Source organism: Saccopteryx leptura, chromosome 1 (genome assembly GCF_036850995.1).
Source record: "Saccopteryx leptura isolate mSacLep1 chromosome 1, mSacLep1_pri_phased_curated, whole genome shotgun sequence".
In the NCBI taxonomy this organism is placed as follows: Eukaryota; Metazoa; Chordata; class Mammalia; order Chiroptera; family Emballonuridae; genus Saccopteryx; species Saccopteryx leptura.
In genome coordinates, this window is record NC_089503.1 from 47,081,423 (window position 1) to 47,093,936 (window position 12,514).

At 42.0% G+C, this 12,514-nt stretch overlaps 1 protein-coding gene across 8 annotated transcripts in view; it reads right to left on the minus strand.

Annotated features, from left to right (window-relative positions):
- Nucleotides 1-12,514, minus strand: part of TEAD1 (TEA domain transcription factor 1) — a 279,132-nt gene that overhangs the window by 7,773 nt on the left and 258,845 nt on the right. For all 8 annotated transcript variants that reach the window (XM_066365705.1, XM_066365711.1, XM_066365732.1 and 5 more), the window contains one exon: nucleotides 5,849-6,001. In XM_066365705.1, coding sequence (XP_066221802.1) covers nucleotides 5,849-6,001 — 153 coding nt within the window. The remainder of the gene's footprint in view (nucleotides 1-5,848; nucleotides 6,002-12,514) is intronic.

Genomic DNA, 12,514 nt, shown 5'->3' on the forward strand with positions numbered 1-12,514 from the left:
CTCTGCCCCCTCTGGTATGAATTCGGGATGTTACGGGTCAGACTTGAAACCTGGCTGAGGTACCATATGTAAGAAAGACCTTACAAAAAGGGTCTCACCAGTGATCTGAGCCTCAGAAGACACCAGAAGAAGCAGTGTGCGTGTTTTGGTAGGGAGATCTGTTTTATAACAAAGACCATTTCCTATACTCCTGTCTCATGAGGCAGTCTATCTTATTCCTGAACTTTTTCTAAATTTGTATCACCATAGCCAACGATAGACATAAGCTTCATGAGGGCCTTGCTCACCGCTTTTAACCATCAGTGCCTGGACAAGTTAAAGATGTGCTGAGTAAAGGAACAGTGCTAGAATCACATCAAATCATCAGTCTTTTGATTTACACAGGCTTTGCTTTTCACAATGTATTTTAAAATATTTGTCTTTCTTGAGTTGAGTGGCTCAAATCCATCTCTCCTCCTCACGCCCGGACTCAGCCTTCCTTCAGACCTCAGGCCATCGAGCCCAGGTCACGGCAGCCCCTCCCCACGGGACCCTGCCTCCTTGCTCTCCTCACTCTGTCCCAATCCCCCATGCCACTCTCAGAAGGCACTTTCTAAAAGCAAATCCACCCCAACCTCCCTCCTCAAAATGATCCCACGACTCACTGTTACACGTGAGTGTGTATGTTGTTAGGCTAGCTTGTGTTTTTAAATATTCTGAATTTGTGAGCCTAGTCCAGTCTATCTTATTCCTCTTATGAATCAGGCTGCTTCACCCACTTAGTTTCCCTTACCCCTTAGGCATCCAAGGTTATGGTCCCTGACTAAAGAATAAAGTCTCACAGTACTTGTAATTTTCCCATCACTGCAGTCTGTCCTGTCTGGAAGCACATATAGATCTTTAGGATATATATATATATATATATATATATATATTTTAATTTTTCAGAAGTGAGAAGTGGGGGGTAGGGGGCGCAGGCAGGCAGACTCCCGCATGGCCCTACCGGGATCCACCCGGCACGCCCACCAGGGGGCGATGCTCTGCCCATCTGGGGTATTGTTCTGCTGCAACCAGAGCCATTCTAGCACCTGAGGCAGAGGCCATGGAGCCATCCTCAGTGCCCGGGCCAACTTTGCTCCAATGGAGCCTTGGCTGCGAGAGGGGAAGAGAGAGATAGAGAGAAAGGAGAGAGGGAAGGGTGGAGAAGCAGATGGATGCTTTTCCTGTGTGCCCTGGCTGGGAATTGAACCCAGGACTTCCACACGCTGGGCCAACACTCTACCACTGAGCCAATTGGCCAGGGCTTTATGATATTCTTAATGCCTTTCATCCAGGGGACTGTAAGTTCCTGAAGAACAGGGACCACATTTCGCAGTCATTTGTTTAGTTTTTGACATACAACAGGCATTTAATAAATACTTGCTGGAAGAACCAAAATTCACATAATAATAACCAACATATATTAACTGCTTAGTATACATCTACTCAGAACTAAATGCTTTATACACACTGTCTCATACAATATAACGATAATTCTACAAATAGCTGCTATATCACTCCCTCCTTATAGAGGAGGGAACTGAGGGTCAATCTGTTTAAGGATATACAATTGTCAATGAAGGAATCCAGGTCTTTTAATTCCAAAGACCTTTTGCTTAACTATGATGTCATGCTGCTCTAGACAACTGTTACAGTACTGGACTATCTACTTTTTTTTTTCTGGGCAATAAATATTTTTTCCATACTAGTCCCTATGTGCTTTTCTAGTCTTATTTCCTGTTGGTTCCCTCACAGTTCAAACACTCCAAGCATGTAGTCCTTTCCTCCTTGAAACCTCTCTTTCCCTCATCACCATACCCAAATAAAAGCCATGCTCTGCTGCTTCTGCTCCTGAATAGTCCTTGACTCCATCCCTTTTCCATCACCAAGTACCACAAACCCTTGCTGAATCCCAGACCCAACTGCACACAGTATAGCCACACATGCTTGTAAGAACAACATACTGTTGCTTAAAAATCCTGATGGCCTAGCCTGACCAGGCGGTGGCGCAGTGGATAGAGTGTCGGACTGGGATGCCGACGACCCAGGTTCAAGACCCCGAGGTTGCCAGCTTGAGCGTGGGCTCATCTGGTTTGAGCAAAAGCTCACCAGCTTGGACCCAAGGTCGCTGGCTTGAGCAAGGGGTTACTCCGTCTGCTGAAGGCCCACGGTCAAGGCACATATGAGAAAAGCAATCAATGAACAACTAAGGTGTAGCAACGAAAAACTGATGATTGATGCTTCTCATCTCTCTCCGTTCTTGTCTCCTTGTTTCTATCTATCCCTCTTTCTGACTCTGTCTCTGTAGAAAAAAACAGAACAACTACCACCACCCCCCATGGCCTTTTCTAAGCTTCTGAACTTCCAGATGCTGAGAAAACCCGCTCTCATCCCACAAGACTGAGGAGACCCCGCCGGACTGGCCATTCCTTCCAGCTGGCTCACCGCTCTGTGCTGCCCTCCTCCCTCCATGCCAGCCGCACGGCCCTTTGTTCAGTTGGTCTTTCTGCTGCCTGCCTGCCTATCTAATATTCTTTCCTCCCCTCTCTGCCTGTTTCTCCACCAGGTACCTCTTCAGGGAATGTCTGCCTGCCTCACCACCCCTGTCTAATTCACCAAACCCTAGAACCTGACATTTAATTATGGACTCATGAAATGGCCCCTTTTCTTGGTAAATCTGAAAAATGTCTGTTTTTGCATCAAGGCACCTTAAATGTCCTCTTTAACACCCCTGAGAATTCCCCACCTCACCGCAACCACAGGTACCTGCACAGGAAAGCTACCTGTACTTCCATGGTTTCTGTTTCACAAGTATACTACAGCCATTATGAACTTGTACAGCAGTAATTTCTTTACCGGCGTCTTTCCCCTACCAGGCTGAGAGTTACCAGGAAACTGGTACGTATTTTATCTGCATTGTATTCCGGCAGCCAGTACAATCTCTCCATTAGCTGAATGAATTAAAACATTCTCAATAACCTTTGAGGTGGAGTACAGACTTGAGCGTTTCGTTTGTAAATGGAGGAGGAAACTGAGCTCTAGACACTTGAAATGGCTCACCCAAGGTCATATACTAGAGCTGGGTCTTAAACCCAAGTCTTCTGATTTCATGACCATGAAATATCTTGTAAAGTGGGTTTTTTTCCCCCCATCAATTCAAGTCTCAATTTATGCCTATTATTGGCTCTGTGACCTAGCATGTTAGGGTAGACATAACATTCCTTATTCATAAAAATGACCTCCCAGCTCTGCAGTAGAAATTTCGTATCATAACATTTACAGAAGGTTTAATACGAGCTTAGAACATTTATGATATATCCTATTTTCTCACACATTTTCTTAGAAAAGAGAAAATTTTTTAGGCTTCATGATTGAGATATGAAAGGAGGAAACAAAAAAAGAAATGTTTCTACAGTCTGTACGTCTGACTACAACCTCGAAAGCAGCTGGGAGGACTTGGCCCAAGCTCCAGTGTCATCCTCCTCTGTCTGTCTGGATGTTGTCACTGAGGCCCGGCGTCTACAGGTTCACCTCAACTCCTGAGGAATCTTGATGCAATCAGAGAGTCTAGTGAAGTCTACCAGGCCGTCGGGTCTAGAAATGGTCCCGTTGACACAAACTTTGTATCCAAGGCACCTAGTAAAACACCTATAACTGTCCAGCAGCTGCCGTGTTCCTACACCCAGCCCCTGAGGAAAAGCTGAAAAGTATTCTTGTTCCTGTTGTTCGTGAGATGGCTTCATTTTCATAATCCAGGAGTAGTGGCTTACTCTCAATTTTTCTAAAGCTAAAATATTTATTTAAAGCTAAAATATTATTTCTAGTAGATATTTATTGAGAGCCACTAATTCTTCATATCAAAAGAATTCGTTTAGTTGCTTAATGATACATTTTGAAATTAATTTAACCTGGTGTGTTCTCTGGCCATCTATGCTTTGTGAAGTCACATGTTCCAAGGAAGCATTGCTAATATAGTTACATGGGTTTTATACTTTAAATTTTTTCCAGGCCTATTTTCTTCAGCTGTGCTCTGTGAAGTTAAGGTTTTAGGGACTAAGGACATATTCCTTAAAATGCAGAAACAGACACAGAACTGGTTTGTGAGAAACAGCTAAGACTGTTCCCAGCCTAGGTGAAGTGACCATCCACACAGAGAGTGTGGTTAGTTCCTCGGCTAGTTAACGTCCACATCAGGATGCCACACTTACCTTCTGCTCATCTGAGCACTACGGTGATCTACTCTGAAGTACAACAGGGAGTACCTATAGACACAAGGACCTGCCAGCACCCCAAACCTGGAACTGCTCAATTTTCACCCAAGACCGTTAAAGAATACTAATGAAGGCTAGTTACTACAGAACATGTTTTCCAAACATTCCCCCAGACTGTCAGTTTCTAAATTTTAGTGGCACCCAGACACACTTGAGAATCTACTAAGGACCGCTCCCCTGGAATAAACGAAAACTGGCTCACTTAGCCCTCAGAATTTTTAAAAAGCTTCCTGAATAGATCTGATATGCAGAAAAATTTTAATTTTTAAATTTTAATTTATTCATTTTTTACATTGGTGTGAGGGAACTGGATCCTACTGGCTCTTGAAAGTCATTGTTAAATATTAAGGAATTTCATGAGCTGGACAACCACTGGTAGCTTGAAATTGCCTGTGGAGGGCATATTTACACTATGAAAATGAGTGGTCTGGGTTTTTGAGGGACTGAGGTAGAGCCAGCCTTCCTTCCTTCCTTCCTCTCCCTCTCTCTCTCTCTCTCTCTCACTTTCTTTCTTTCCTTCTTTCTTTCTTTTTACCCAAAAACTCCAGGTAAAGAATTTCTGCTTTAGTATTCTAACTCTTAACCCGAGTCATAAGGCAGGTCTTTCTGAAGGCTGCGTCTGTGACCCCAGTATTGTCTTGCTGCTCCTTTTAGCAAAATTCTTTCCACCAAGTTTTGTTTGGGCATTTTTTTCTTGAATTTAATTAAAGAATTTTTCTTTTGTTTTTTAAATGATGCTTACGAAACCCATTACTATATATTTATAGCTATATCTTGAGGAAAACTTATTCATAATAACCTTCCAATTTTCCAAATGAAGGAAGTTTCCATGAGAAATTTGTTTTCAAGTTAAATATGAAGGGAGCCCCCACCTCCACACTGCCCAGGGGAACCGGACCGTGTTCCCATCAGACACTGAGCACCATTATTTCTTCCTTCCCCTTTAGCTGCCCATTAGGATTTCATCATACTCTTCAGCCTCTGGAGAATATTTCCAACCCTTCCTGGTCATGACACTCTATTGTAATTTAGATTTCTGCTGGTGCTGAGAGTTCATATGTTGCCGTCTTAGTGTACGCTACTTCTTATAAGGCCTTGTAAATCCTTCACTGAGTGAATCAAGATATGCTTGAAGTACAAGCCAGCCAACTCAGCTTTTGCCTATCCCTTGGAAATCCTGATTCACCTGACACAGGCTGCAGGCTCGGGATCAGGACAGTCAGATACCAAGGTCTTTCTCCAGGTCCTTCTCCTGTGCAGCCTGGTCTGAGAACCTACGGCCATCTCTTCTACTACCCTCCAGAATTCCAGTCCTGTCAAACGCAGAAACCCCAGCCATGTAACGCCCCTTCTCTTCTACAGACTTGAGCTCAAGCTGAGGCCAGGTTTGCCCTACAGATGTGTGAATTCAACTGCTGACTGAACAACTGAGGCTCAACCCACAGCCTGGTCAGCCACCACGGCCCAGGCCCCAGAGCCTCCCGCCTCCCCCTTCTCTCTCTTTCCCCAACAGTCTGATGGCTGAGTCTGCAAAAACAAGGAAGAGACAAAACAGTTACCAATAAAATTGTGAAGTTTTCCAAAACACTATTCATCATATATTTCTCTGGTAAGTGTTTGAGCTTGTGGATGAAGTTGATCATATATTCACACATTGGGGAGCGGTTTATTCGGTATACAAATCGGCCATTCTCAAACCTCGCATACTCCGTCTGTGAGGGAAAAAGGATTTGAGCATTTTTACACTTTTGATTTCAAAATCCATGAAAAAGATATTACTGCCTATGAAAGCATTTTACTTTTTCAATGTGAAATGTCTGTTACATAATATACTATATATGCAGTTTACTTAATTAAAAATATTTTATACCCAAACTTAATACCATACTCAGAATTCATTCTTTTTCTGGAAATTAAGAAAAAATGGAAAGTGCTTGTTAGCATAGTAGGTAGCACATCGGTCTCATAAAAAAATTGGAAAGATGATAGTGTTAAAGATGAGTTGTATAAATCCTTTTCAACAAAGGTCAAAAATATATATAACCACTTACTTAGTGGTTCTCCCCCTGGAGATCTATAGAGGAGGACCAGCCATTTACAATTCTTCAAAGAACCCAGAGAAAGGTCTTCATTACTGTGATAAGGCCTTGCAGGCCAACAACCAATTCAGTTAATTTCTCTACTTTAGGAAAAACTACTTCACACTCACCATGAGCCCCTGACTATTAATTATTTGTGCCTTTAATTAAAAAAGAAAGAAAATACTTGTATATAGGCAGTTTGAAGATCCCACTGAAGCACTCAAAAATAAGAAACACACTCGTAGATAACCTTGGATCAAAAACAAATTAAAAAGGAAATTATAAACTATCTGAAGAGGAGAAAAAGAAAATACATCAAAACTTAGGGGACCCAGGGAAGCTGTACTTGGAGGAAATGTAATGCAGCAGCTCCAGGTCTTCATCATGAAAGAGGGAAAATCACAAAACTACATACTCATCTTAAAATAAAATTAAAAAGCCCACAAAATAAATTGAAACCGCGCGTGCGCGCGCACACACACAAAATCAAAAGAAACCAAGAATAGGAAATTAATAGAGATAAAAGCTCAAACCAATGTAATAAAACTTAAAAATGCAGAGAGAATAAATATAAAAACTGGTTCTTTAAAAGACAAAATAAACCCTCTACAAGCTTAAGGAGGAGAAAAAAAGAAGAGACAAAACCACAATTAAGTGGAGATTAGAAGACTTACAAGGGGTTGCTTCACAGAACTTTAAGAAAAAAAGAATCAAAGAAAACCTAGAGGAGAGGATGCTGTCCTAGCAAAATATAAACTGCTTATAGACTGAGCCCTTTTAAATAGAAAATTTCAATTGGTCAGTGACTGTGGAAATTAGAAAGTTGTTTAGACATCTACTACTGAAAAGGGTACAAAGACCAAATGGTTTCACAGTCGAGTTTTCTGTAACCTTTAAAGAATAGTTCTTTTCTTTTCTTTCTTTCTTTTTTTTTTTTTTTATCCTCAGTGCCCGGGGCTGACACTCAGACCAACTGAGCCACTGGCTTCCAGAGGGGAAAAGAGAGAGAAGGTGGAGAGAGAGGGGAAGAGAAGCAGATGGTCGCTTCTTCTGTGTGCCCTGACCAGGAATCAAACCCGGGATATCTATACACTCGGCCGATGCTCTATCCACTGAGCCAGCTGACCAGGGCCAGAATAGTTATTTTCAATGTTATTCAAGCTATGCCAGACCACAGAAAAAGGTAGGAGTCCAACCCTTTTTATGAAACTGAGTTACATTCAATACTGAAATTTGATAAAGAGATTACAAAAGAAGAAAAGCATAGACTTAACAGGAGTCCCCAAACTGCGGCCCCCTGAGGCCATTTATCTGGCCCCCCGTCACACTTCCGGAAGGGGCACCTCTTTCATTGGTGGTCAGTGAGAGGGGCACTGTATGTGGTGGCCCTCCAACGGTCTGAGGGACAGTGAATTGGCCCCCTGTGTAAAAAGTTCGGGGGTCCCTGAGGACATGGAAACAACCAAAAAGCCCGTCAATAGATGACTGGATAAAGAAGATGTGGCACATATACACTATGGAATACTACTCAGCCATAAGAAATGATGACATCGGATCATTTACAGCAAAATGGTGGGATCTTGATAACATTATACGAAGTGAAATAAGTAAATCAGAAAAAACCAGGAACTGCATTATTCCACACGTAGGTGGGACATAAAAGTGAAACTAAGAGACATTGATAAGAGTGTGGTGGTTACGGGGGGAGAGGGGAGAGGGAGAGGGAAAGGGGGAGGGGGAGGGGCACAAAGAAAACTAGATAGAAGGTGACAGAGGACAATCTGACTTTGGGTGATGGGTATGCAACATAAGTGAACGACAAGATAACCTGGACTTGTTATCTTTGAATATATGTATCCTGATTTATTGATGTCGCCCCATTAAAAAAAAAATTATTAAAAAAAAAATTAAAAGTTTGGGGGCCCCTGGACTAATATCACATATGAGATGCAAAAATTCTATGTAAAATAGCAAACAGACTACAGCAAAGTAACCAAAGTAGGACTTCCCTCAGGAATCCTGTGGTGGTGAACACACAGGACAGGTATTAACTTGAGATGTCAACAAATGAGAGAAAAATCAGAGAAAAATCATACAGTAAGAGTTGCTGAAAAGGCATTTGATAAAATCTTGCAGCATTACTAATAAAAACTCTAAGTATAATAATTACAGAAAGGAATAAAGATCATTTATAAAAACCAAGAATAAATATAATCCTACATGGCCAAACACCAAAACCACAGCTACTAACATCAGGAACTATACAAGGATACTACTATTTATACACCATTGCTTCTTTCTACAACTGTGTTGGAGGTTTTCGCAAACTGAAAGGTGAGAAAATAATAATTTTTAAAAACTGGCATAGGCCCTGGCTGGATAGCTTAGTTGGTTAGAGCATCGTTCAGACATGCTGAGGTTGCAGGGTCAGTTTCCTGTCAGGGCACATATAAGAATCAACCAGTGATGGTATAATTAAGTGGAACAACAAATCGATGTCTCTCTCTCTCTTCCACTCTCTCTAACCACCCCCCAAACTGCATAAACATTGGAAAAGAAGAGATAAAATAAAGCTGCTGCTAAGATTATATACAGAGAAAATATAAGAATCTAGAGGAAAAGAACTAGAACTAAATAAGAGAAATATGGCAAGATGTTTTGAAAGAACATCAATAAACAAAAACCAAGAGCTTTTCTCTCTTCTAGTAATTAAAATCTAGAAACAGAAACTTGTATTAACAAATTATATAGTACTGAGAAGTACATTTAGCCAGAAAGGAATAAATCTATATACAGAAACTATAAAATCTTATTAAAATAAGATAAAATGAGATGAAAATGCACACAGGTTCTTGAGTGAAAAGATTTAATATCAATAATAAAGCAATTTATGCCAAAATAATATCTAAATCAAATGCAATTACAATTAGATTGCTCAAATAAGATTTCATTTCTCTTTACATTTTTAAAATGGTTTCATTATTTGGAAGAATAAATGCTGGTTACTAACCTAGAAAATAAATCGTAATTAAATAAGCATGCACTGGGACACATGGAGGTGGAGGGTGCAGAGAAGAGAGAGATGCCAGGATGCTTCCCGTTTATGTGGTGACTTCAGGGCACATTTCCATTCAGTTGGAAAAAGATGGAACATTTAATAAGTGGTTTTGACACAAATGTCTATGTATTTGGGAGAAAACTATAAGCAGACTTCCCTTACATACATAATGCAGAAATCCACTCTAAATGGATTAAAGGCTTAATTATTAATCTCCACCTGCCATACTCATGCTACCTTCTCTGTGAAAGTTCCTGAGATTTCCTCAGTCAAAAGCAACCTTGGATTGCTCCCTGAACTAATAAAGAGCTTTGGGTATGTTTTCTGAGGAGACAATGAAGGGTAATTTGAAATCTGGGAAATCTGAAATATATAAAGAACTCAAAAAGCACAGCAACAAACAAGCAAACGATCCAATTAAAAAATTGGATTTTTCAGGGAGAGGACCTGAAACAGACACTTCTCCCAAGAGGACATACAAATGGCCAACAGATATGTGAAAAGATGCTCATCTTCACTAGCTATTCCAGAAATGTAAATCAAAACTACAATGAGATACAACCTTACACCTGTTAGATTGGCTATCATCAATGAGACAGGTAATAAGTGTTGGAGAGACTGTGGAGAAAAGGAACTCTCATTCACTGCTGGTGGGAAAGCAAATTAGTACAACCATTATGGAAGAAAGTAAAAAAACTAAGAATAGAACTACCATATGACCCAGCAATCCCTCTACTGGTTATCTACTCCAAAAACAAAAACATTGGTATGTAAAGACACATGCAACCCCATGTTCATCACAGCATTATTCACAGTGACCAAGACATGGAAACAACCAAAGTGTCCCTCGATAGAGATTGGATAAAGAAGATGTGGTCCATATATACAATGGAATACTACTCAGCCATAAGAAATGATGACACAGTGACAATTACGACAACATGGATGGACCTTGAGAATATCATACTGACTGAAATAAGTAAATCAGAAAAAGCTAAGAACTGTATGATTTCACATACAGATGGAATATAAAACTGAGACTCATGGACATAGATAAAAGTGAAGTGGTTACCAGGGGGAGGGATATGTGGGGGAGGAGTGGGGGAAGAGTGTAAAGAGGGACAAATATAAGGTGACAGAAAATGATTTGACTTTGGGTGATGGGTATACAACATAATCAACAGTCCAAATGTTATAGAAATGTTTACCTGAAACCTATATACTCTTATTAATCAATGTCACTGTGGTAAAGTTAATTTTCTAAATAAAATTAAAAAAAAAAACTGGGAAATTAACTTGTCTGGCTCATCTTTTCTCACATGTACCTGTCCAGGCAAGAAGTCCACCTAGAGATGAGCCGACAACTGACCCCTTGATTACTGGGTGGCAGTGCCTAGCACTAACCGTCCAGGTTCCCAACCAAGGACAGGCAACATGGCTTCCTCCCCCTCCAGATGGAGGTCAGCGGGTTCTAGGTTGCCCAGATTTCTCTCGTTCCACAGACACCTTCTCACTGCCCTTCCCCAAGCTACCCAGACACGGCACTGAGCTGATATCCTTCCTGCCACCTCCATTGTTTTTAAAGGAAGGCTTTCAAATTCTGCCTTTTATTTTTATTTTTTGAGAGAGAGAGGGAGAGAGACAGACAGGAAGGGAGAGAGATGAGAAACATCAACTCATAGTTGTGTCACTTTACCTGTTCATCGATTGCTTCTCATCTGTGCCTTGACCAGGGCATGAGGGGGGGAAGGGTCAAGCAGAGCCAGTGGCCCCTTGCTCAAGTCAGCGACCTTTGGGCTCAAGCCAGTGACCTTGGGCTTCAAACCAGTGACCTTTGGGTTCAAGCTAGCAAACCTGGGATCATGTCAATGGCCCTACGCTCCAGGCGGCAACCTCGTGATCAAGATGGTGAGCCTGCACTCAAGCTAGCAACTTCAAGGCTTTGAACGTGGGACCTCGCATCCCAGGTCAATGCTCTGTCCACTGCACCACCACCAGTCAGGCCCTTCTCCATTTCTGTTCCTCGCTACTTTGAGTCTCCCCTCCACTCACTGCAGGGCTAACTGCTGCTCCTCACACTGACTCATTGCCACGCTCTTGCTGTCTCATCCTCTCAACAACTAGATCTCCGTTCCCATAGCTTCATTTATTGTTAATGCTTGAAATTCCCTATTTTTAGTCTTGTCTTTACTAAGTTTTAGTCTTGCACCAATAATCATGCTTTATTTCCTCTTTAACACGCTGTTTCCTTATCTCTGCTAGTAAAGCACTGTGCTTCCAAGGATAAAGTGTATGACCTTCAATGCTTCATCTTTCTTAAATATCCAGTCCGCTGCTAAGCCCCATTCAAAATGTCTAGCCGGATCCCCATGGCCACCATGTTTAGTAAAAGCTCATGACCCCTAGGCTTAAACGGACCATCTAGCCAACTCACCTATGTCTTCTGCTGCCAGCGCCACCCTCCTCATTCAGGCAACCGAGGACCTGCAGCACCCCAAATCCTCACTGTTTAGCTCAAGGTCTTAAAAAAGACACCCTTCCTCCTTCTCACTCCCCAGGGCACCTCCTCTCTCTCTCTCTCTCTCTCTCTCTCTCTCTCTCTCTCTCCCCTCAGCACAGAGTCTGTTGCAGGCTGGGCTCCTGGGCCTCCAAGGCCCACGGCTGCTGTGAGTGAACATGGGTTGACTGGGAAATGAGCAGAGACACTGGAAGAAACTTCAAATGGAATATCAACTGCAAATATCATTCACACTAAAAGACCCACTCTGATAAAACAAGAATTTTTTTTTTTTGAAAGGGAGGGAGGCATGCAATTACGAAGCCACACGCAGGTATTTGATCCCAGTATGGGCTGGAATAGACTTAAAACAATTGTCACGAAGGGGGAAGACATGGCAAAAGGGAACAATACCAAACTCAGGGTGCCAGGTTTAGAAGGCTGGCACCATCCGCTGAGTCCCACCTTGACTATTCTCTACTGTGCCTGGGAATGCCCTGGGGCCTGGGGTGGGTGCGAAAGCCACCTCTGATGGGTGGCAGCTCCCACACCAGGTGCCCACATGAGGCCTCGTGAAGGACGGCACACT